The sequence below is a fragment of the Falco peregrinus genome, chromosome 14 (genome assembly GCF_023634155.1).
Source record: "Falco peregrinus isolate bFalPer1 chromosome 14, bFalPer1.pri, whole genome shotgun sequence".
Taxonomy (NCBI): Eukaryota; Metazoa; Chordata; class Aves; order Falconiformes; family Falconidae; genus Falco; species Falco peregrinus.
This window is the reverse complement of record NC_073734.1, coordinates 18,335,594-18,362,032: the sequence shown is the minus strand read 5'-3', so window position 1 is coordinate 18,362,032 and position 26,439 is coordinate 18,335,594. Positions and strand designations below refer to the sequence as shown.

Below are 26,439 nucleotides of genomic sequence, written 5' to 3'. Positions count from 1 at the left end.
AACATCACCTATAAAATACTACCACAAGGTTTTTCTTTAGCTCACTTGTAGAATTGTATTAGTCTGTTGGAACAGTTACATATACAGACCAGCTATGCAGTTTGCAACCTCCTAATTTAAAATACAGATATATATGTTTTAAAGCCTCCAAGTTTCAAGTGCAAGTGTTAGCATGCACTTCATACATTCCATAATTACAACTTGAGGTAAATTTCCAAACAGCTAAAACCACAGAAAAGCTAAAGGTATCTATTTCCTTATAGTGGAGGATTAGTAATTCCTCAGCCTGCCAGTTCCCCTTGCTTAAAACCCTCTAAATCAAAAAGACTGAATAACAGTTTGTAAGTGTTTTTTTTTTAAGTAAGAGCTTAACAAAAAGGAAAAGTAACTATCAGTATCAGTAGTAGTTCAGTTTATTTTAGCTGAACTTTCCCAGCAACACAGTAATGTTTGTGTTTGTGTTAGTATTGTAATAAAAGCTACAGCCAGCAAATCACCACAACGCTTGTGAGTAGGTCTGACCCCTTCTGTACCAGCACAACAGGCAGGAGAAGGCAGTTACAACCAAAAAAAGTGTATTAGATCAGTTTTGCAAATTATCACCAGTGGTGTTGCTATTAAACCAGAACCGCGGGATACAGCAGGTCAGCTAATACACCTTTCTGTTTGGTTCATAAAGCCAGGCTAGCAGGACGGTTCTTTATACATCATTAGCACACTGCTACTCTTTTGCCAGTGCAGTAAATATTATCACACACACAAAACAATCCGTGACCTGCCAATAAATGACAACACATCACATAACTGGGCAGAGGTGAGACTAACACACTCCCGGCAGGCTTATGAGCATTTCCAATGGATAACGTGTGCTCGGAAAAAAAAAATCTCCATCTGAGGTCAAGCTAGAAACTTGCAGCATAGACCTTTGTTACCATGTAAATAGCTGCACGTGTGGCAGGTCCCCCAACATGAAGCCAGGCAAGCCTTGCACGGGGCTCAGAACAGCGTTTTCTGACACAGAAGAGTGTGGAGAAAATTCCACACACAGCGGGTTCTGCCTAGCAAATATTCTTCTTCTTTATGACTTGGGAAATTAATTCACTTGAAAGATTAGTTAAACGAACAGAAGGACAGCAATGGCATTACAAACTCCTGTCTCCTTCCACCAGAGTTGATTTAAACTTTCAAATGTCCACACCAGTCCCTAAGAAGGAAGAGGGATACTATCACAATCCCAGGCTTACGCTGTTCGCCCCAAAGGCAAGTCAAAAAGCTGCTTAAAGTCCAAGTTCCTACCAGCAGCCAGTACTGCTCACATACTGGGGCCTGCAAATTAGTCCCACACACCTCAGAGCGCACTGTGCCGACTCCAGAAAGCCGCCTCACGTCCAGCTGTGCAGCAAGCCTGCTTTCTAGCTGCTAAGCAGGCAGAAGAACCAAGAACAGAACAAAACTCTAAACACCTCTGCTTCAGTAACACATTAGATCTAAACTTAAAATAATAACATAAAAATATTAAGTCCAGTAACTAGCCCCAGCTGCAGTTCATTAAGGTCTTTTCAGCTCTAGCATAACATTTTCAAAATACATTTGAAGTGCCAGTATGCTACCTGGAAAGTCAATGCAGATTCCTAAAGCTTTCCCAACATCATCTAACGATCACAGTTTTGGGTAGCTTTTTTATTTATCTTTTTTTTCCAAGAGGAGACTTTTGCACAGGGTTTTGCAACATTCAAGGAACACAGAAATGAGCCACAAGTCACTCTGGTCGCATCTCATACTAAAATATTCAAAACTTCTTATGAGAAGATTTGAAGTTAGCATTTGCTATTAAAACCACAAGGTTTTAAATTTGCATGTTAAATTTATATCCTCCAAGCAAAATGGACAGTGATCCTAATTCACCTGTTTAGCGCATATTCAGAACCAGCTTATCACCCATTTTGTAGTTGTTGCTGCACTTTGGTGACGCTCCGCTACAATATCAACCCAAGTTTAGACGCGTGGCTGGTCATATCCAGGCAAAATTCAAATCCCAGTAGCAGTTCTCCCTCCCACTTCCAAATGCTCAAAAGTGACTGGAGTGGGTGCATTTTGCAGGAGGATAGGGAGGAACAATCACACATGCTATGGCAAGGTACAAGGAACATTTCAGGTGGCTTTTTACTTTGATGATTTGTTATCTTTACAGTAAGGGTGTACACAGTGAACTATGTTCACATTAAACAACGCAGTACTCATTTTGGGACTCACGCTGCAGTAATACACTCTTTTAGAAGGTATATATTAGAAGCTGTTTGTTCATATTCTGGTTTGTTCTCTTGTGCTCAGACACTCCCACTAGCAAGGCAGGATACACGGGGATCAGAAAAACCTTGGGCTAGGAGGACAGCACTCCACCTGCAAAATATTTTGGAGAGTCACCAGCCTCCTTTTGCTCTGCTTATCACTCTGGGCTAGAAAGCTACAAACAAAAATACAATGCCTAAGCAGATGACAGCAAAATGTTTTCCGAGGTCATTTCTACTAGCCCAGTGATAAAAGGCATGTTCAAGAGCTGTGGTGTCAGGAACTGGAAGAAATGCTTCTTCCTCCATGCAGGTAACCAGTCTCATCCTTCAGAGTATCTGGAGAAGCCAGTCTCTTCACTAAACCTGTGGATCAAATCATGGTTTTTATCTTCTTCTTTTCCTTGAAGCTTCAGGTAGTACATCTGTCAGAAAATCAGCAATATAAGCCCAGAAAACACTTCACTGAAATATCTTCCATGAGTCCAAAACCTGAAAATTCAGAAACACCAACATATGCTGAAAGATGCCTTAAATAAAAGATTTCAGTTGCTCAGCTGAACCTCAGTTGCTAGGTTTCTGTTTGGACATAAGGACGAAAAAAACCATCACGCTGTGAAAAAAAGGGACTTTAATGGTTTGAGAGTTAAATCCTCACAACTGACCCAGGTTCAGCATCATGTAGGCGAATGCTGGAGCCCACTCTAGCATGGGACACCCCTGGCACTGCACACACACCTCCTCACACCATCCACATGTTGTACACTAACATATCTGTGCGCGGCCTTCCGACTGAAGCAGCAAACAGTGAGGGGCTCTGCAGAGCTCTCTGAAACCCACTCCAAACTCATCCAACTCACCTACTGAAACCACTCTTGCAAAATAATTTCAGTAATAATGTGAAGATTAAGCAAATGTGCGTAGTGTACCAAAAAAGTAAGTAGAAGATGCAGTAGTGGAGACCAGTGATCAAAGAAGCACAAGAGGGTGTCTGCGAGCTCTACAAACTGCTGAATCAATAGCAACTGGTAAAAGCACGTTTCAGCATGCCTGAAGCAGGTACGGTTCAGAGGAGCCAAGGCTGCAATGAACTATTCCAGCATATAATGTTCAGTGACTTAATGCCTACAGGCAAATACCGCATTATACAAGAAATGAGAAAGTTTGTTATTACACAGTTATTCTCGTCGTTCACTCTGTGCTGTTATACTGGGAGCTGACACTGCTACTTACTGCCATTGAAACATTATCTTTTACCACCTACATATACCCTGTCACATCTGGCCAAGTTGTAACAAGAGCAGCTTCAGAAGATCACTAGTTAATTCAAATTTAGGTAAGATTTGAGCTAAGAAAAGGGTTGCAGCTGACGTGTAATATAATTACAAGACAGCAACAAAAGCAAGATAGTACCATCCCTTCTGCCCGATCTCAAAAACTATCCCGTAAGAGGAAATCCAATAGCTCGATGAGGCAAAACTTCTCTTCCACCTGAGGCTGGAAGCAGAGGTGCATGTAAAGAAGCTGCTTACCTCAAAAAACGAACCAGCTCTTCGAGGCAAAAATCAACATGTAAATTTTCTCCTGTGAGTACCTGCCAAGTATGACTACCACAAGGAAAAATCCCCATGGATGAATGTGAGTAAGACACTGAGTCCAAAACACGACCAGAAAGCTAAGTAAATAGAGGATCCTCAAGCACGCGAGTTGAATCACCCAACTGAAGAAGAGTGTGACATAACAAAGCAAACATTAAATAAAATCCACTATCAGGACTTCATTTTTTCAGCCTGGCTCAATACTGGCCCAAGACTGTAATTTACAATTGTGATCATTACTCAAATGAAGGTAGTTCCTTCACCACACTACGTTTAACTCAGTGATTTAACTGACAGTTGCAGAAAGCTTGCCAACCAGGAGTACCTCTGACTATGTAAGAGAGAAAGCCATCACGCTTGACAAGGCACAAGTCCAGAGTAAAACTTTACACAATTTTCAAAAACGATATGCATACTTATTTTAGATTAAAGCCAAAATCTCAGTGAGGGAGAAGGGGGAGGAATGTAAATGTATATAAAGGAGCATGCTTTTTGTCACCATCCCCTTGAGAAGAAACAAACAAAAAAACCCAAAAAACAGAACTAAAAAAACTTTTGCTTTTAGTAATCTCAAGAAAATATCAGCTGTTCCTAAAGCAACGGAGGAAGTGAACAGCTCTAAAATGAACACAGTGAGACAAAGAGAGTTACGTTATCATACTTCTTCAGTCTTCATCAATCACAACATCAAGAGGTCAGGCAAGGTCAACAAACTTTGATTAAGGACTCACTATCTTCAGACTACACACTGACACCTAACAGTAAGATCAACACCTTAGTCATCAGACTACAGCAAGATACTCCTGTGTACTGCATTTCAGTGGTATTCTTACCCTAATTACAGTACGACTTTATTTGAAGGGCTTATCTGTACTTGGTATTTGTGACAGGTTAATGCAAGTTCTTTCAGATTTTACTGGGTCCGTAAACAAAGTATTTGTAAGAAAGCATGTGACACTTTAAATGCGTGTACTTAAATCTACCTGGAAGTAAATCTACACTGAGTGAAGATAAGCCAATGTTCCTACTGCCTACACACCTCTTCCTCTGGCACCCTCATTTCCCCGATTCGAAAGTTTCTAGAGGACTTTAATGTTTGTATTTGCCCACTGTTGTACCCCATTACTTGTAGAATCACACCATTACTTCCTCCATGCTGTCTAACAACATTTTCAATATGGTGTTGGCTATTTCCCCCCTAATTAATCACAGCGACAAGACAGAAGAGCGGAGATGCACAGTTGCCTACTTTGATCCTAAGCCTCCGTGTATTTGAGCCTCTGCTACCACTGTTTTCCAGTAAAAATCCTGTAAAATGCAATGCAAACCCACCCTGCAAGATGTATGCAGTACAGTATGGTGATGGAGAACTCTGCACCGTAAAACCTTCCCAAGCAACTGTAGCAAGACTGTGCCCCTTTAGCTGCACATCGCTTTTGAATAATTCAGATGTAGTTCTCATGCCATGGAGGACATTACGAGCCTGTCAGAGAGGCTGATCTGGAATGAGGGCTGCCAAATAATCTTAATTGTCACCATGGGAGGAAGAAAATTAACAGATGTTGCTGATGTACCGGCATAAGACATCCTCAGACCCAGTCACGCAGCCAGTTCATCCTCACACTGAGCTGATGTGCTAGAACTGCCCTGGAGCAGCTGCCTCCTACCTGCGACCTGCCCTCAGAGCTTCACGGCCTCAAAGGCGGCCATGGTACACCACCAGCTCCCAGGCCGTGCTGCTCAGTCTCACACAAATTTTGGGTCAGAAAGATAATCATCGGGAACAGCTAGCATCAAGAGATCTATACTGACTACAGCAATACTAACACATGAATCGCATGATCATGATACAACACAAGTATCAACATAAAGTTACCAAAAAGATTTACACAGGCTCTAGAGATCTGTAAGAGAGTTTTTTGTACAAACTTACCAACAAGAGTTCTTCTGCCTCAATCCACGTCTATCTCTTGCTTTGACTTAATACTATGACATTCATAGTATTCCTGGAAAAAATTCCTGCTGCGTTATCTATTGAAGTTACAAAATGATTAAAGTTCACATTGCTCCTTCTGTAAAGCTATTTGCAGCCTAGGAAAAATATCTGAAGCCTGCCTCCAGCTCACTAGTTTTCCTCTCTTTTTCTTGCTTATAGGAGTATTTTCTTTAGTCCCAATTTCCAGGCAAAGGGACAGAAAGCAATGTTCAAATATGACCGACATCTTGAGCACTCTTCGGCAGTTCATCCAAAAAGATAATCCAGGAAGATGAATGCTCATAATTTAAGAAATCCCAGCATGTTCAAATAATGAATTAGCATGCCAACTGCTCACGAAGGACGGCAGTAGCATTTATTTGCTTATAATATGTGTTAAGCAAGATTTTCACTGGTTGTGTCACTTGATCACTACCAGCATACACACCTCTCAACACAACACGTAAGGTGGCTCTAGGCTGCATTCCGCTACTGCTGCCAGCTCCAAGAGCCAGCAAAGACAATGCAGGAACCACTCGTTTACATCACATGCAACATCAACAAATTTTAAGCAACCATCACCTCTTAAATTTTGGCATATACGCTATTTTGGGATCACATACCCTATATTCACAGATGTATTCTGAATCGCCATGTTATGAGGTCAATAAAAAGAAATACGAAGCATTTATATTATTGCCTATTTTGATAGTAAGGTTACGTACAACACTTATCAAAACTGCATTTCAAAATTTTGCAAATTCCCAAGGTAAAAAGCAGACCGTGTACTCCAGTTTTAAGTAAGCTAATAGAAACTGCTCAGGAACAAAGCATAACATCAAGATGGTTTAAAAAAAAAAATTGAAAGATTGAAAAAAGCAACAATATGCTTTCATGATACAGGTCTCCATCTATTTGTGTCCCCCAGGACCAACAATATAATCTCAGGCTTCCTAAAACTGACCTTACACTAAGAGTTTGCCAGTTAAAAAAGTAAGAGCTCCAACCCCAACGTAGTTTAATACAATACTAATAAAGATTAAGGGTGAGCAGATCCTCTTTTTCCAAATGCATACTGCTACAGAAAGCACATATCTGCTCTTGGAAAGCAGCAAGCACACAAGAGGGATTCACATACTCTTCCTATTACTTAATATAGACATCTCTATGTACCAAAAAAAGTCTGCCAAACTTCTGTTCCTTATATAGCCACTCCAAGGTAAATAGGTGTCCAATTCACAAATACAAGATAAGAACTGGAGAAAAAACAGTTCATGAGAATACATTCACATGCTGCTCCCCTGCACATGTAGAAACCAGCAGGCCTCTGAAGTCCTCCTTAAATTGTTTAAACAAAGCACGCCAAAATGTTGGCACATTCCAAAATTCTGCAAGCACAAACAACACTGTTATATAATATTTACAGTATATTTCCGAAATGTTTCCTCCAACTGCCTTTAGTCCAACATCTTCATCCCCTAGTAAATCTGTTTCTCTCTCCCAGCCCCTCCAACAGAAGTCATTTCTTACCGTGGAGGCTGTGGGGCAATGCGTGGTTTCACCTCCACAAACCCCAGATCACCGCCTTCAAGAGCTGCACAAGCTGTCACCAGGTACTGCCAGACCTGTGCTGTGCCATGACTCAGGACAAGACGGAGAGTGACGGCGGATCTTATCGGATGGATACAAGAAAAAGGATTTGCACCCAGGTCACATCCTTGCACTTCTACCTTACAGCTTACATACGCAGCTACAGCGTGAGGAAAGAGTACTGTTCTAAGAGGCTTTTCTGGGAAGCAGATTTGTGCCTATGAACTCCTCCCGAATAACTCATTTTTACATGACATACATGGTAAATGCAACCGCAATCTAGTTTTAACATACATGTCTTCAAGAAATCCAAAACGCACGCAACTACTCTAACAGAAGACATATTAAGAAGTCACACACACACACACCTCGTCCTTTCAGCAGAAATCGGAAGGCTGCGCCCAAAAGCGCTTGTTTCGCATATGTGAAGCTTTCGTATGTACCGAGTAATGCAACAGCGAATCAAGTACCACCCACGCATTTGATTTAAGCGCTTAAGAGCACATGATGGAAAACACCACAATTGATTAGGATTTAAAAGATATCCTGAAGTTAGGCATTCAGTCTGGCTAGACCTTTTGATGCAGGTACACGCGCCTGCTCTGCTCACAATACACTCAGCTCTTTCTGTTCATGCTCCGACCCACGTAGAAATCACACCGCTGTGGCTGGTACCACGCAAGGGCCTGAGCTAGTAAGAACTAAAGAGACACGGGGTAAGTTATCTCAGGCAGACAGCTGCACCACTGTAGCTACACGTCCTCTGGTCAGCTCAAAGCCTGCAGAGAATGAGCCTGTGCCTGCCTTAATGCACTTAGCTTCTTTCAAAAAAAAGAGATTAAAAGACCTGAGAAGCTGACAAACTTCACGCGGAAAAAAAAAAATCATAATAGAATTTCTGCAGCAAAAATGTATGGCTTTAAGCTATTTTCTTCCTAAAGTAGTTGCGATTTTATTTCATGGTATTCTCTGTAATCCTGGGCAACATGCTGGGAACCCTTGTATCAAGCTGAAGCCTGCTCAGTTCGCTGCCAACCAATTCAGCAGCCTGCGAGCGCGTGCACGTCCGTGTGCAGACCCCTCCTCTGGGGTCACAGGAGTCTCTCCCTTTCATGGCAGTTTCTATCAGTACTTCAAAACAGCGTGCATTCAGTTTTTCAAAACGCACTGTTTTCTATTTAACCCAGGTTCCTCCTCAGGAGTACATGACAGATTTTCCTCCTTAAGCTCACACATTAATTGGGTTCTTGCCTTTGGCTGCAGCTGCCTGTGAAAACTAACCTGCTCCCCACACCATCCCAAAATCCGCATCTCCTACCTGGGACCTGCGTAACTGGACTCTGGCACCAGAGTCACAGAAACCTGTGAGAAGACAGGTCAAACTCACGTGCAAGTCTTTGGGTTTGGGTTTTGTTATGCTGAAGGCTTCTGGCTTCAGCAGTTGTTCTTGTGTCACCTTTTAGCTAGACTCAATCTAAATCCAGCGAAACCTGTAAAACAGCCGTTTCAGAACCCCAAATGCTTTTTCTTCCTTTTTAATCGTGACACTAGTAACATTACTACTAACACTTACTGTTGCCCTTGGGACACGGACACACTCACCCCAAATCCCCTCCAAAACCTCAACCCACACATCCTTCTACATCCTTGCGTTTTCCTACAAAGTACCCTGTGTCAAGGCAAATCCAATTAAACTCTTTTAACACACGTTATGTGTTAAGTCAACAGTAACATCATACAGATGCTGTAAGGCTTTGAATTCGTTTTCTGCATTATCTGTTCTTTTTAGCACTACTGTCTGTGGACAAAGTCCCCAGAGGATGTAAGATACGCAAGTTGAATCCGCCTGGTGCAAAGCAACTTGCAGGCAGCACAAGACAACTGATTTACAGCAATATTTCAGAAGTCGCAAAGTTAAGTGTGCCAGAACAAAGCAGAGTACCTGTAATGCAAATATACACATTATTAATTGAACTGCAAGCCTGAAAACTTAGAATAAAGGAAAATATTAAAAGATAGGCCAGAATATGATGTATACGATAGCACCATTAACTCTGTGAGGGAATGAAAACTGGCCCTCGTGTTGAAGGTCAATATTTCAGCACCAGTGAATGTTAGCAAATATTGTGCAAATTTTGAAATAAATCTTGGAATAGAAAACAATACTGTTGTGGGTTATTTTTTAATTATTTGGCTATATCTTCATATGTATAAGTAGCCTTAACTAAGAAAGTATGTTTCTCAATATAAATTAAAAAACTGAAAAGAAAAAACTCAAAGGTTTGACTGAACAGATACTTAACTTTTAACCTCTACTATTCCAACATGTTTACCTTACCTAAATATTCTTACAGCTAGTTACACGCTGCTATGTGTTTACATAAACTGTCCAACTAGCTAAAAATTACTGGACTGTTTTTCCAAAGAGCTGATCAATATAATTGCGTATTCAGAGCTGGTTTTGCACAGCCATACACACAAGTGACATCCTTGCTCTGGAAATATGAATGCCACATATCAGCATTCAACTGTTTGCCAGAAAATCAGGCCTGATCTTTCTGAAAATGGGTCTGTTCCACAATGCTGTCATATTCAGAAGGCTCAAAATTTAAAGCTATTAACTGAAAAAAGTTACAGGACGGTATATAGGGAAAAGTGTTAAGAGCCTTCATTACTTTTTCAAAATTTGCATCGAAACAATTAGGGAAGGAAAAGGTACCTGTTAACACACAAGTAACGCAGGTATCTTCTTTTTTCTCAATAACTGTTGGAACTAGTCAACACAATTTTAGGAATTCATGTTGCAAACAATTATAAATATTTACTTCAGCAATAATCTCATTTGCTAGGTTACAAACCTCCCTATCCATCATTACTGTACAGCATCTCAAGACCCGAGACAGACACCTTACAACAGTTAGTTATTAAAAAAGAGACTTGTAGGCGGGAGCGATGGCAGCACCTCAGCGCAGACCTCGGGCAGTTCCACGGGAGGTTTCACACAGCCTTGCCAGCAGCCAGTCAGTCACACTGCAACCTTCACAAGACCTAAGTGTTCCCTGTGCTTTCCTAAGAGGCTTCAGCACCTTTCAGAAATTGTTTTCACAATTTTTAATTCAAGATTGTTAGCCAACTGCCTCTAAATACCTTTGGAATAAATAGCTTGTTAGAAGCAAGCACCATTCACTTCTGTAATTCAGGAAAAGCAATGTAGGGGTGTATCTTAGAGACAAGAAACAGCTAAAACAGAACCTCAGCATCACGTAAATATATACCACAAACTAGACAGTCAAACCAAATGCAGACCAACATGTTTCAGTACTTTTTGATACTACTAAAAAAAAAATAAATTGTCTACAACACACTTCCAGTTGGAGTTTGAAACAGATTCCACCAAAATTCTACTCTAGCAACAGACGCTGAATACTACCACCTTGAATACTTTGGTACATATTATTATTATTAATCTCTTTCTGAAGCTCACCCTTCCCCCCTCCTCCCCCGTATCTTTGATAAAGGGAAAAAGTTTACGGATTTATGAGACAGAAAGACAAAGGCACTTCTAAAAATGTTCCTCAACTTTCAAGTGAGTGAGTGACAAGCTAGAAGACAGAGTCCAAAAACTAACCTACAAAAATGCAGTACTTGGTATGTTTTGCACATACTGCTTTTAAGTCATATGAAGCAAGTTATGGAAGGTTCCAATGTATAGTGACTACAGAACTTAAAATAGCATGCTTCTGCAGTGTCATTTTATGAATTATTATAACCCCAGCACTAAAGGTAACATAGGAGCTGGCAAGAAAATACGCAGCCAGAAGCAGTAAGAGTTTGTCTTCCAAAGCAACCAGCAAACCTGAAGAGTCATTTTGACAAATCTTACAGAACGGTGGATTTTGGAAGGCAAAGAGGTCAATGCTTTCCAGCAGGACGGGACTGAAGGACCCTTAGGTACAAGTTGGGCACACACAAACTGACAGCACCCAAAACATAACTGATTGCTAAAATGAGCTCTTCTGGGCCTTCGGCTGTCACCATACACCTCCGCCATCTGAAACCTGGAACCGAGCCAGACTCGTTTGTAAAGGAGAAGGATTGGCAAGGGTATTACACCTGCAGACACCACACCAGAAACTCACACTTAACCAGTCCAACACACGTCAACGTGCTCCTGCCACGGGGAGGAGAGGTATGCTGTGGGTCAAGGCAAAGGTTATATTTTGAAAAGCATGAACTTAAAAAAAAACAACCAACCACATAAGTTACTAAATGGCTTTTACCCAGGGCATCATCCATATCAAAAGCTAACCCTGCGTTTAAAAAAAAAAAAAGGGGGGGGGGGGGGGGGGGGAGGAGTGAGAGCTCAAAAGAGTATTCTGCTAAACATAGGATACAGGTTTGCCTGCCCTCGATCTCTGTGGGCTCATTCAACGCCAACCGACGAGACCTGAGCTAACACAAACCCACTACGGGCAAAACACTCAGATCAGCACACGCATTCCACAGTCAGTGACCCATGAAAACCATTAATAATCCCATACTGACATCCATAACGTTCTATACATGCATGCAAGTTTCCTTCCGAGAGCTGGGGCCAGCACGTGTGCGTACCCTCTGTCACCTCTGGAAAAACACTCTCCCTGCACAACCACCTCGCACACGCACCTCCGTTTAACAGCAGCAGATGATTCTTTTTTCGGCAAGTTGTAGCTGCTGCGAGGCGCCTGCCCCACACCCAGCGCAGAGCCCCGGCAGCGCGGCGAGGGGCCGGAGCTGCCCCGCTGACAGCGGCCCCCCCCGGGCCCAGCCCCGCAGCGTGTACGTGAGCAGCCAAGGGTGCGAGACGGCTCCGCAGGCCCCGCCAGACACCCGGTACAGCGCCGCGGGGCGCCGGCGGAGCGGCGGGGCGCCGCACCGGGCCAGCAGCCGGTACCGCGCCCCACGTGCACGGGCGGTGACAGCGGAGCGGCCTGCGAGCGGCTCCCGTCCCCTGCGGAAAGGCGTGCCCGCACCATTAGCATGCACCGGGCACCCGCGGCAGGCGCTCCCCCCGCCCCGGCAGTCGCCGCCCCGGCCGGCCGCGCAGCCCAGGAGGCCGCACGGGGGCCGGCCTCGCCGGGCACTGACAGCCGCGGGCACCCCGTCTCCCCCCCGCCGCCGCCGGCGAGCGGCGGCCCCGGCCCGGCCAGCCTGCGCCACCCGCCGGAGCCGGGCCTGGGCCGCGCCCCGGCCCTGCGGCCCCCGCCGCCCCTCGGCGGCCGCCCCGTGCGCGGCACCGCGCCGCCCCGCTGCCGTTTGCCCGGCCCCGGCGGGCGGCCGCGCTCCCCGCGCCGACCCCGGGGCGAGCAGGGCCTCGGGGCCGGGCCCGGCACCCCCCCACGCCAGCCGCCCTCCGGCCCGGCGCCGCGGCCGCTCACCCCACGACTCCCTGGCTGTAGTTCCTCTTCTTCCAGGGGGTGCCGGTGTAGAGCGGCTCGGCCAGGCCGGCCTGGGCCCGGGCGGCCGGCTCGTCCCCCAGGGCGGGGGCCCGGCCCTGCCCGGGTGGCCCCAGCAGGAGGCTGTAGTTGAGCCCGAAGGTGCTGGCCTTGTTGTCGCGCTTCCTCTTGTTGCTGGCGGCCGCGGCGGCGGCGGCGGGCGGCCCCCCCCGTGCGGGCCGGGCCCAGGCGGCGGCCCCCGGGGGCGGCGAGGCCTGGTGGTGGCTGCGGTTGTGCTGGTTGTTGGCGCTCTCGAGCGGCAGGAAGTCGGGCTGGGGGTCGGCGCGGGGGGCGCGGTACATGCCGGGCGGGGAGACCGGGCCGGCCCCGGCGGGGGCGCTCTGCTGCTGCTGCTGCTGCTGCTCCTGCTGCTGCTGTTGCTGCTGGAAGTAGAGGTTGCGGACCCCCTGCGTGGTCTCCCAGATCTGCATCCACAGGCGGTTCGAGGGGCCGAGCTGCTCTGGCTGGAACCAGGCTATCCGGGGATCCATCAAACGGGGACCCACCCCGGCTGCCTCCGCTCCCCGCGCCGCGCCGGCCGCCGACGCCGAGACCCAGTCACCGGGTCCCAGCGCTAATGGCGGCTCCTATGGAAGGGCAGCTCCGCGCCTGCCTGCTCGCTGCCGTCGCTCCACAGCCCCCGCCCCTCCTGGCGAGCGCGGCGAGGCGGGGCCCGGCTGGGCCGCCGGCACACGGGCCGCGCGCAACGAAGGGGGGCGGCGGCGGCGGCGGCCGGGCCGGGCCCCCGGCGGGCCCCGGCCTCGCCCCCGGCCCGTCACCCGCCGCCCCCGGCCCGCGCCCGCCGCCCGGCCCTCCCTCGCGCCTCCGCCGGGAGCGCAGCCCCGGGGCCGGGCGGCAGCGGGCCCGGAGCGCCGGTTTCTCCGGCGGCGGAACCGGTCTGGCCCGGCCCTCGGCACGGCACAGGCTGCCGGGAGCCCCGCCGGGCCTCGCCGCGGCGGCAGCGACGGGCCGGGCCGCGCCGCGCCGGGAGGACGAGCCCGCGGCCCGGCTCCGGCGGCGGCAGGTGCAGGCGGGATCGGCGGGCGGCAGGGGGCAGCACCGCCGGCGCGGGCGGCCCGGACCGGCCCGGCGGCCGCAGGGCCCAGGCGCGCCCGGGGCTGCGGGCTCGGGCCCGTGTGCGCGATCGGCGGGCGGAGCGGGGCCGGCGCGCTGCCGCACGTTACTCTGCGCGCACACCGCCCGCGGCCGCTGCGCTCCCCTACGGCTGTTTTTGGGGCGCTCACGGGTACTTCGGGGTCTTCCTGCCTTTCACCGGGCTCGAAAGGAGGGAAAAGGAGCCTAGGTGCCGTACTCGTACAGCCAGCGCTTCTGCAGATGGAAAAAAACACGTTACGTGTGCAAAACGGCATTGAGTAGTACAAGTTCTGGTCAGATTCGCTTTTATTTTTAGCGTTTCCATTCTACAGCCTTAGAACATCTTTAATAGGGGCTAGAACGGTCCCAGCATACTGTGTGTGTGTGGAGGGCCTGGTGCTTCCCATAGTTTCAGAATTGCACGGGAGAGGATTTCTCTTTAGGCAGACGGAGGTGGAGGGTTTGGAATGAAAAAGCTGCGTTTCAATGCCAAGAATCACGTGAGATGGACCCTTTGCAAAGCAGTAGTCCCAGCATCACTCCCTGATGACAACCCAAGCCTGAAGTTCCGGCTTCTCCACCCCCCCAGCCCAGAGCAGCACACTGTGTCCCCAGCCCTCCCCCAGTCTGTCCCAGGGTGTCACATCTGCATGGTCACAGAAACCCAGCTACAGCGGGTGGAATTTGGCTTCCAAGTTGACATGCTGAATTGTGTTGAGAATCAGGATCTGTACCTACAACTACCACCAAAAGCCAAGTGGAAACGGGCAGGACTTGAGCATAGCTTGGAAGCAGAGAAAAAGCACCCCGAATAACCCTGTTTTCCAATACCCATGTTCTTCAGTTATTCTGAGAACTACATATATACCAGCAAAAGGTAACTAGAAAATGACTAGCCTGATGTTCCTCTTACATCAAAGATGCAAAAAAAGTTTCCGTTCGTAAACATTTTTTTTAAAACACAACACAGAAAAGTGAGCATAAATCTAATAAAGGATTGCATATTACCCTTCAAGAGACAGCAGTAACTGAAAAATATACCTCTTAGTTTCCTGGTTGTTTTTTTTTAAGCCAGCTCTGCAAAAAACAATTTGTTCTACACTCATAGCACATAAATGTAAACAAGGTTTTTTTGTACGACTGAAGTTTATTAACAGGATTCCTCAGTAGCAACCCCAGTCCCAAGCAAATAAAGCCAGGACACAAGTGGTGTAGTATCACAAAGGCTTTAGATTGGTGAATATATCTACAGCGTATTTAAAAAAACAAAAAAAAAAAAAAACCAACCCAAAACACTAAAAAAGAAGAGAAGAAAAAAACCAACCCAACAAAAAAATCCCACTTATGAATAAGGTCAAAGTGATTTTTTAATGATGACTTTGAATTTTTAACTCTTTGCTTACTAAAAAGAGCACTTCTCAGAAAACATTATTTAGAAGCATCATGCATTTTCTAGCTGAATCAGTCATTCTTCAGTTAAATTCTGGAAGTGCCTTTCACTCTCCATCAAGGGGCAGGAAGGAGGGAAGAGGCCAATGCAATTTTCCTTAAAAGTTCAAAAAAAATTTCACATGTCAGAGGAGAAAGAAAACTAAGAATCATCACAGGGTTTTTCTGTCAACAAAAGGAACACAAAACTGGGAGAAGGTATACCGACATCCTAATAATCTTTAAGAGTGGTATCGGTATTTGTGTGAGCGCCTCGCAATCCCAGGGCTGCATCCGGACCTGCCGTTGTGTTGAGAACACGTAACAGCCGCAGTCATTCTAACAGTGTACAGATTATTACAATGGTATCTTATGTCAGTTCACAAGCAGTTTCATTTAAGCCCTTAAGAAAACAGTAATGCAAGGAGTTCCTGATACTCAGATTTGAAAGAAAAAAAAGCATCTTGCTATATCCTTTGTGTGCCAGTCTCAAACTATGTTTTTATGTGGTCACTGAATTATGGCAGACAAAATGCCTTTCATAGAAACAAGGAACTTATGAAAATAATACAGAACCAAAACGAAATTAGAGTGAATTCATTTAAACGCACGCTATTTTTCTTGGAAGGTACAAAAGTTAATGGCTTAAATTTATTTCAAAATTAGACAAAAAACCCCACTGCTCAAGTATAAGCTTCTTCAGACAGAGAGGCTCACCATGTTTCAGCCTTTGTGGAAAATCTTCAAATTCCTTATTCTACAGTGACTGTTAAACAGTTTTCAGGTTTTGCCAGTTACCCTAATGTTACATATCTTAACAGTATGTCCAGCGCAAACTGTATTTACACTGTTTGCTCAATTCACCTGCACCAGAAAGGAGGAACATTATTTTCAATTACCACTACCATTGCCTGAATTTGAATTTGCAACACTAAATGTGCAGCTAGGCATTTCTATGCAATCCCCTGGGAATGCTTTTACTGAAAATTACTTACTAAGGAAACAGAACTTGAATTAATGCACATTTTTGGTTGGTTGTTTTACGTTAATATTCCACAAGATATGCATTTCACTTGTAATACTTAAACTACAAGCAGATCTTAATGAATTTGTTCTGTAACACAGTTCTCACTTCGTAATTTTACTGTGCTTTGGGGTTTTTTTAATATTTTATCTCAAAACACAAAACATAAACCCAAGCCAAATAATACTGGTTAAAGTTATTTTTGTTCCTCTAAGACAACAATCTTTTTTTTAAAAAAAAAACAAACATACTGTGCAAAAAAATACCTTCAACACACACCACAACCCCCAAATAGTTGAACTATTGACTATAATGTGGTATACAGCCATCTTCTGATTGTCAAGGCGTGACACATAAGAAGTACTGCACAACAAATGCTTAGTTAAGCCTTACCAGTTGTTTTTCATAGAGAGCAAAAATAAAACCACATAGCAACGATAACGTCTTATCTACACAGCTGGATTCAACATTTTGCAGGCTGCAGAGAGGCCAAAGCAGCAGCAAATGCCACCGGTCGTACTGTTTCTGAATGGGGCGGGGAGCCCACAGCCTTCTTCACACTCTTTACTTAGTACCATAGACTGATTTAAATTCAGTACGTATTTTGGTATAAAATCTCAACTCAGAGCCAGATTCTGTTGTGCTAGGTGTCAGACAGGGAGACAAATAAAGCATCAATCCATACTTTCAAAGGACTGCAGTTTTTAGTTGAAGCACAGACAAGATGATGCCTTAAGGACCAGGATAAGCAAACAAATTCAGTTTCAGATACCTTTTTTGATACCAGTCTCATCTGTGTGATTACATGAACTGATGAAGATCACTTACGTCTATTTAACATCTATTTAATTATGCTGCACACTGTCTAGATCAGTCCAATTTCTGCCACCCTCAAATTATCGTCAAGATCTGTCTTTGCCTTTGTAGGCTGTCAAGGATCTTGCCTTCATCTCAAGCTTACCCTAAACCTTCTTAAATAAACCAGTGCCAAAAGAGCCCCTGAAACATTTTTTTTTTGCACCACATCGTCACTTCTGCTGCTGCCTTAATTTTCCTTAACTGGGTCAGAACAACTTCTATAGCCCCCATCTTACAGCATAGCTCTTCTGTACTTATAAATCTCATCTGGTTTTCAGGCCCCCACCTGACACTTCTTTAAAGCACTGGGAAGTTGCCTTGTTTTCCACAGACAAAAGTCTTCAAAGTCTTCCACACTTTTCCTATCATCCTCTATCTTGTCCCTTATAAGCAGAATGTGCTTTTTAAATTAATGTACAAAATTATTACCTCTCGTTCAGTTGCAAGCCCATTAAACACCAAAAGGAAGTTACACTAAACTGGTAGCTAGGCAGAGTAAGGTTCTCTCATTCAGAGAAAGCAGGGACAGCTTACCTGTCTCTCAACCCAACCATAGCTGGTGAGCTGGTGACAGAGCCACCAGCTTGTCAGTGTTTCGTGCCCTCAGCCAGACAGCCCCATTCAAGTGCTGTGGTCTCCTCAGATGAAAGGGATGGGTCAAGGGATTGTTCAAGTTCTTGTACGTCAGGGCTTTAGTACAAACTCACACGAAACCAAAATGCCTTTGCACGTCCTCATTTTCCACTACTAGCTAGAAATGGCATGTGTACTAGAAGGCAGAAGCAAGTATTTTAAGTGCTAAAAGTCATGTATTTCTGCAAATGATATGGTTCATACTATGCAACTATCCTATTAGGACACATTATTTTTTTAAGACATTCAACTGATTAGTGCATAGCAAAAAAAAAATAATCCATGCTACTGCTGGAATAGTTTACGACCTAAATGACAGTGTGTCTTTTCACTTGAAGGAAAAAAACAGGGTCTGATAGGTTATATTAAGAAAACCAGGTTTTCTAGTGGATTCCCTATCTTCTATAAGTTTATCTGCAACTTTCGGATTCATATTTGAAGAGGAAACGTTTCTCCTCACAAAAATCCTACACAAAAAGATCACATACTTCATTGTCCTACCAGTTCCCAGGAAGCAGATTCTGACTGCTACACTTGATGTAAAATGCAAAGTCCTGCACTTGGGACAGAGTAATTCCATGAAACAAAGCAAGTTCTTGACCCAGTAGCCAAAGAGCAGCTTTGGAGAGAAGGACCTAAGGGTCCTGGTGGACAGTACGTGGAAGAGAAGTCAGCAGGGCACCCTTGCAGTGATGATGGCTAACAAAAAAAACAAAAAACGGGCTGCATTGGCAGCAGCATAGCCAGCAGGTCAAGATGACCGACTACTTCCCTCTATTCAGCACTCATGAGATCACACCTGGAGTACTCTGTCCAGTTTTGGGCCCACCAGTACAAGACAGTGGGGCAGGTCAAGCAGAAGGCCACCAAGGTGGTTAGAGGGCTAGAATACACAGTGTACAAGGAAGGACTGAGGGAGCTGAGTTTATCTGGCCTGGGGAAGAGGGGAATATAATTGTTTTCAACTAGCAGATGGGGGTTATAAGATGAGATGGAGCCAGCCTCTTCTTGGTGCTGTGCAGTCAAAGGACAAGGGGTGCATTCTGCAGCAGGGGAAGGTACCAGGGGAAAAAGAAAAAAGGGAAAAAAAAAAAAAAGTGCACAGCGAGGGCAGTCAAGCACTGGAAATCTGTGGGATTTCCATCCTTGGAGTTGCTCAACCCACCTGACACCAAAGTCAGCCCTGCTTTGAGCAGGGGACTGGACTAAGAGACCTCCAGAGACCCTTTCCAACCTAGATCATCTGCAGTTCAATGTAGCACCCAGAAAATGAAAGCAGAACTTCCAGTGTGAATGTCCTTTTAAGTGCTCCAAACTAACATTAATACTTTTTCTCAGGCTAATATTATACTACCCTTAGTATACAGCAAGTATAAGCAAACACTAGGATTAAAATCCACGCACCGCGCAGTCTTATGCCATTATCGACCTAGCTACTCTTTCCTCAGCTGTTACACTCCAGCCCTCTTCACTGCCTGCCCCTGCCAAATCCCTGGATAACCTTTCAACTGCTCTGTGCTCCCTCTGACTTCTGGACTTCTCCAGGCCTGGCTCAATGGCCCCTGAGCCCTCCCGATCCCACATTCTCACTCATTCATTTGATTAGCAGGCATCGCATCACATCACACATTTCATCCAACTCCTGTAAAGTAATAGCAATAACAGGACTTCCAAGCAGTACAGCTGCTTAAACTTATTTTTCAATTTCTCTTGCATTTGACAAAATACTGTATGTCAGGATTTCATAACGTCAGTCATTTGCAAGTTATCTGGTCGGTCCCTGAGCCTGCTTTCCAATCTAAGAGTCTGCAATCTAACAAACTGAGCAAATTTGGTCTTTACAGTTCCATGCCTAACACCATGGGCAAAATTGTGCCAAAAACTAGATGCCTGTGCTAAGGCAGCATGTTAAGAGAGGCAAAAGCTTCCCATTTCAAAAATAGCAGTAACAAAATGTTTTCGTGTTTGGTTGTGGGCTTTTTTCCGTAAAAAAATGTGTATGAGAGGATCTCATTCACAGAAATAAAACCAAAGCTTTTGATATATGGAAGTTCACATACAATCTACATGATTCAGTGACATTTTTTGAAAATAGTTTCTCTATTTTACACCCTAAAAATCTCTATCACAAATATACGAAAAAGATAATTTAAGCAATTATAAAGTTACTTTAGATAATACCTCAGCATATAAAGATATTTTTATTGGGTTTACTACTTCCCTGAATTCAAATTCATCCTCCTGTCAAATTACAAGGAAGAAAGTAAGTCAGGAGACTTGATTTTCAGAAGTACCAATCAAAATAAAGTAAAACCAGGGAACTGTGTTTAAGTCTAGGATCCTCTTTATGCTGATTTCCACAGCAAAAAGCTATCATACTGACTTTATCAGAAATTAATCTGAAACAGCTTTCTCTTCAAAAAACCTCATGAAGTAACAGATCCAAGTGCTGACAGTAATCTACATGCTAGTCACACAGTTCTCTTGGGGAGTTTGCCATAGGTGCCTGTGCAAATCTCGACATAGGTAAGAGCAAACAGCAAATACGAACATTCTGCCACTGCTCAATTCCCTGAAAAATACCTTGAGCTTTTAATTTTTTTTTTCTTGATCTGAAACATAACCAAGAATATTCTCCAAATGACTTTGTCCTGCAAATACAGTTCTCTGCCAGGATATGTAAAGATTTCTAAACAATGACAGTGGTGCTGTGTACAGACCTCAAGACTGCAAAAGCACATTCTTACCACTGCTAACACTCAAAGTATGCTGTGTTTTTTACACTGATCTGACTTTCATATTGCATCAACCCAAAAGTATAAAAATACTGAACATAAAAAAATGCAGTATTAACATGAAAGCAAAACTGCTCTGCTCAACAGATTTTAGAAGTTCAAAACGGTTATATTTTTGGAAAACATTATTCAATAAGGGAAACCTTAGTTTAAAGTTCCTCGATGTTTCAAGTTGGGGTTTTCCCTAGTGTCTCCTGATACGCAATGAATCTTCTCAAATTCATCTTCACATTGTCAAGAACACACAGCTGATCTGTACTGTATTGTCCTTTGCCTTCTTTTCGCATCTGTAAAACCAAAAAATACATACTTTACTAATGGATAAGCTTCTCCTAGGAGATCACCTGAAGTTTATAGTAATTCTATATACGTCTTCTATCAAGACATGCTACCCCTGCCTTTTGAGAACTCCCAACACATTCACACGTGCACGTGTGTTGCCAGCCATTATTTCTGCAGGTCACTTTACTATAATACATCCCTGCCTAAACCTGGACTATTACTAGCATGCCATTTCACTCATAAATCTGGGGCACACTTATTTTCTGTAGCTTTTTAGATTAAAGACTTTGTACATGTAACTAACCAATTGTAGCACTGTCAGGTATGTATTTTGTGTGTGTGGTGCTCAGCTTTAAGACTATGAAAGTCACTCCTCAGGCTTCATCTGACTGATGAAGCAATATATTGAAGGTCATTCTCTACTTAAGACAAGAATGTACCTAAAATTCCAGTTTAAAGTTTTGGCCTTGTGATTCTTGAAAAATACAGAATACCTGATCAATTTTAATTAACCAACAACAGAACAAGAATGTCCACTTGCAAGTACAGCAAGTTAAAAGCAAAAGATGTCAATGCAGCTTCAGAAGGGACCTCTTTCCCATCAATTTAGCTGTTCTCCTCCAGAGACATCTGCAAGATTTTCTTCTACAAAGGTTTCAGAACAGTACAGTGATTTGGACATCAATAATGCTGATGGTGTAATGCAGATGTTGCAAGCAGATGCTGCTCTGTTACCTTCATGGTTCCATGAACTGCAAGATAAATGTAGTTGCTTTCCTCTGAAGTAGAATGTCCGAAATTTGATTATTTGGGTGGTTTGGGGGTTTTTTTGGTCATCTTATAAAGCCATACGTTCCTGCTTAATTATCTCTTCTACCAGCCCAAATCTCAAAGCTTTACCCCACATTGTGTGTCAAGACCCTGAGCTGGCTGTATTTGATGCCTACCCTCATTTTGAACACTGGCTGAAATTCTTTCAGTGCTGGAAGCAACTTGATCTGTAGCGCTGCCTTTTCTGCTTCTTTACCATCTGCAAATACATCAAAAAGTGCATCCAAGGCTTCTCCTGCTACCACAAGAGAAGATTCCTTCATAGCAACCTCCAGAAGAAATTTTCCAATCATCTGAAATAAGAGAGAAAAATTATTTTTTCCAGCAACGCTTAAGGAAATTGAAAGAAGTATCAAAACTGTTTTAGGCTTGCAATGCAAAGTTTGCCTTTTCACCTTTAGTGTTTCAGCTGTATCTTGCCCTTTTGCCAGGACACTGCCAGAAATTCCAAGGATGCTCACTACATTCACTCTAACACTGGTATTACTGCTGTGAATACCAGCTTCACATAAAGCCAATAGCTGCTCAGGAGTCATACACTGTTTAGCAAGGGGAAAAGAAGGAAGACAGACATATTTACATTGTCATGGAAATGTTCACATACAACATTCAGAACATCTGCTTTTACAGAACACTGGCAAATTTATAGCAGAGAAACAGAGTCCTGTATTATTAAAACTACATGAATTCTGAAAATGTAATTAGCGAGAAAACTGTTGAAACTCTCCCTTTCAACTTAAGGTGTTTCTTCCAGAACATAACCAAGGCTGTCATGAAGCTGAAGGAAAATGCTCTGAGCCCAAAGGGATTTTCACAGACTTACCTAGCTTGATAGCTATTTCTAACTCATTACAACTTACAGTCTAGAAGCTAATTTTTCAGTTTAAAGCCAAAAGGACCAGCAGACCATCTAGTTTTACATCTCCATATAACAAACAATTATGTTTCATTCCTATATTTAGCTCACTAATTCACTATTCAAAACTAAATCAAATCTAGAACCGAGGTTCTAGAAGGACAACCAACTTCACCTAGATCATATCAGGAAATTAAGAATCCACATTTCTACATGCTAATTTACTAAATGCTTGTCATTATACCCATCTCCCTAAAGATAGTGCTGTGGTTTATTGCTATTTTGGTTTTGAAATACCTTTCATCTGCTTACATATTAAGGAGGAGATGTACATAACAAGTATTCCTGTAAGGTCCATCCATGAAAGACACAGAGTGAATGCTATTAAATCTGTTCTTTCAGTGTTCGCAATTGCTGAAATTTAGCACTTCATTTAAATGGTTTTGTTTCAAAAACTTTCCAGCACAATCTCACATGAATTTGAACCTACCAGAGCATTTGAGTTTGAAAGCTTTTACCTGGGAGATGTTATTTGATGCCATTGTTTGTAGGAGAGCCCTCAAAGCGCTGGTTATGGCTTCCAGGAATTCTGTGTCTGTCGGGAGTTCTGTCAAAGAATTGAACCCAGAGCCAAAAGTTAAACAGTAAGATAAAGGATACAAGAAGCAAAGAAATACAAATTCCTTAATCCCTTAATTGTTCCTCCAGGAACTACCACAAACAGGAAGAGCTAGGTTTTCAGAAACTGGTCTTTGTAGGTTGTAACCATAGTGATCTGTTTGAATTCAGTATTAATTGCATCTGGAGGTTAGACCACAGTCAGTCCTCATTTTCAGGCACATCCCTGGTTAAGACACTTGTGTGACCTAACATATGGTACAAACCATTGCCATCAGAACAGAAGCTTGAAAACCGGTATCACATGGAGGCCGTAATACAGGAACTGAGAAAACCACAGAAGCTCTGTATTTTAACTGCTTTCTTCTGTCTAAAAAACAGGCTTTAGACACTGGACTCTTTCCAATTTGTATGAATAGCATGTTTTCCAGTTGTTTAAGTAACCTTTCAGAAATGTATGACTCAATCACCGCATTATTCTTGTTTAACTACAAATTCATCAATGACAGCCATCATCTTCAATGCATGTTCTGCATTTCTTGAAGCTTTTTATTTGCCTCTAATGTGCTATTTTCTGAACCACTCCAGATGCAGAACCTCCTGATTATTTCATGCGTATCTCCTCCTTTCCCATGCAAGCAGCTAGATCCTTATGCCTCTTTTTCACCCTGTAAACCAAAGAATTCCTTCTAACTACATGCTGGTATGTAATCAACTCTATCTGGCAGTTTTTATTACATAGTATTTAACTATTAACAAAAAAATACCGTGTTAATAAAAACGGACCTGGGCCATTAAACTGATTTATTAGTACCCTCTGTCTTCAGTTAGCCACTTCTCCAGTATCATGTAAGAACTTTCTGACTATTGCAAAGCGTAACATGTAGACCCTGAAATCTTGGAAGACTGGTCTTCAAGCATGAGACAGACATTTCGTGTGAACTTCCTTGCATGTGTCTTCATATATATTTTCATTTCCGGTATTTTGGTTTTTCAAGCATTACACTCTCAGTAATAGTGTTCCCATAGACTGATCACATGCTTTTAATGACACCGAGGAAAAAAAAGTAGGTTTTGCAGGCAGATGCATTTTCAAGCATTAATGCAGTGTCATACTATACACCACAGCAAAGAAAAACTACATATACCACATCTGTGGCTACAAATGAAGACGCTTGAAGGAAGGAAGAAAATTGAGTTTCTCAAGCTTGTAAGAGACAAGAAACAACAAAGCCATGCATATGCTAGACTTCAACAGATCTGTCTTAGGAAAAACACTTCCTAACAATTTTGAGAATTGGCAAGCTTTTCCAGCCTTGAAGAATATCTCATATTGTTTGAAAAGCCGTCATCACTGACCTTAAAACAAAAACAGATTATCAGAATAGTCTGAATGACGCAGACTATCAGAGAAACCAACTGCTGGCTTGGAACCAGGTTGGGGGGGGTGTGCGCCGGTTTTTTTTCAGTTCTGTTGAGCTTCTCTAGTATCAGAAACAGAGAAATCATAGCGTAAATGGTCCGACAGTATTATAGGAATGATGCTGATTTGATGTATAAGATTACAGGAGGTAGCTGGAAACGCTAACTGCTGTGTATCTACACTAGACCATGCAATAATACTGATACTAGCAGATGTATAGGGAAACCATCACAATATCTCTATGAAATAATGTGCCTTGGATGAACTAGAGTGGATACGTTCTAGTGTTTACCATGATATATCTGATATTCTGAAAAAAAGTGTTTTTACAAAAATGAAATTTACTGCCTTCTGCATTGAAATGAAGCCACCACCACAACAGGAAGTTGAGCAGCTTTCCTATTAAGTCATAAAACCTTTGCACATGTTCTTACTCCAAATATATTTTCAATAAAGCTATGCAATCATATGCACAAAGCATGTCCTGGAGATAAGGCAGCTGCTCTCTTTCCTACTGTAATAAGCATGTACATTCTTAAGATTTTTGCAACAACCACCTTTGCCGTAACTTTGTAAGACTCCAAGAAAAAATGATGTGAAAGACTGTTAGGTACCCTTTTCTCACGTATCTATTTAGGCTAGTTGGCACATTTAAAAAGAAAACATCCCATGTTCTTCATGGCTTGTCTGATGGATGAAAAACTGCTATGATCACAAATATGATCAAGCAAATAGCTCCGGTCCTACAGCAGGGCAGGACTCATCCACAAACTTAGTTACTTCTCTGTGCGCACACAGATGCAAAGCACATTCTCGCACTAGAAGCATCCTTGCTCAAGGTGCAACTTGGATAAACACATCCTATCAGGATACACTGTTTTGTCAGCACATTTCCGACATTCAGTATCTTTATTCTGAAAGACCAAAGGAATAAAATTAGTAACAAAATGGCAATAACTTACCAACGTACATGGCTACCTTACAGCTATATTACATCTTACCTGTTTTAGAGAAGACTAGCTGTGAGAGATGCTGTGCAAGGGACTGAAGTGCTGAAGCTCCTCCAAGACAATCCACATCTGACACCAACAAAATGCTATGAAGACACGTTAAAGCTCTACACTGCACTGCATTCAGTCTGAAACAAACAAAAAATGCACTTAGCAGATCTCTTTGACAACAGATGTCGAAATACAAAGAATCTTGAATTAAGTAAGGCTGTGGTCCGCTGTGCAGTTTACAGAATTGTATCTCTTTATTCAAAATCATGTATCAGATCTGCCATCGTCCACATCTTAAAAGTAACCCAAAGATGGGCAATCTTTCTAAGAGTTCTAAAACAACTGAATATAAATGAAAAACAGTAAGAGAGACAATGAAATTCCTACTTTTTAATTAATGGTTTCCAAGACGGATTGTGCATACAGATGTCTAGAGCAACACTGTTCGGAAAAGCAGTTTTTTCAAGAATCTGGGGAGGGGAAAAAGAAAGGTTTAGCAATAAAGCTTTTTTTCTTTTTTAAAATGTGTTTGGAGGGAAGACTGAAATTTTTGCTAAATGTCAAACAGATACTTCAAACTACTATTTTAAAGCTTTCCAGGTAGCAAGTGTCTCAACTGCTAAAAATGCCAGAATCTTCCTCAATCACTCAAATGGTGCAATTATACACT

The 26,439-nt window shown here is 43.4% G+C and overlaps 2 protein-coding genes across 6 annotated transcripts in view; both read right to left on the bottom strand.

Moving 5' to 3' along the window:
- TENT4B (terminal nucleotidyltransferase 4B) overlaps window positions 1–13,549 on the bottom strand; it is a 42,786-nt gene extending 29,237 nt beyond the window's left edge. Inside the window, exon 1 of one of the 2 annotated variants that reach the window (XM_055818686.1) lies at window positions 12,869–13,549. In XM_055818686.1, coding sequence (XP_055674661.1) covers window positions 12,869–13,416 — 548 coding nt within the window. In that variant the 5' untranslated portion in view covers window positions 13,417–13,549. Of the gene's footprint in view, window positions 1–12,116; window positions 12,498–12,868 lie in introns of those variants that run through there. The other variant, XM_005233845.4, reaches the window with a different exon arrangement.
- Window positions 13,550–16,030: 2,481 nt separating this feature from the next.
- The window catches only part of HEATR3 (HEAT repeat containing 3), a 22,842-nt gene continuing 12,433 nt past the window's right edge, over window positions 16,031–26,439 (bottom strand). For all 4 annotated transcript variants that reach the window (XM_055818688.1, XM_055818687.1, XM_027781586.2 and 1 more), the window contains 6 exons: window positions 26,157–26,239; window positions 25,770–25,906; window positions 23,246–23,334; window positions 22,267–22,410; window positions 21,988–22,164; window positions 16,031–21,045 (listed from right to left, as the gene is read on the bottom strand). In XM_055818688.1, the coding sequence (XP_055674663.1) occupies window positions 20,926–21,045; window positions 21,988–22,164; window positions 22,267–22,410; window positions 23,246–23,334; window positions 25,770–25,906; window positions 26,157–26,239 (750 nt within the window). In that variant the 3' untranslated portion in view covers window positions 16,031–20,925. The remainder of the gene's footprint in view (window positions 21,046–21,987; window positions 22,165–22,266; window positions 22,411–23,245; window positions 23,335–25,769; window positions 25,907–26,156; window positions 26,240–26,439) is intronic.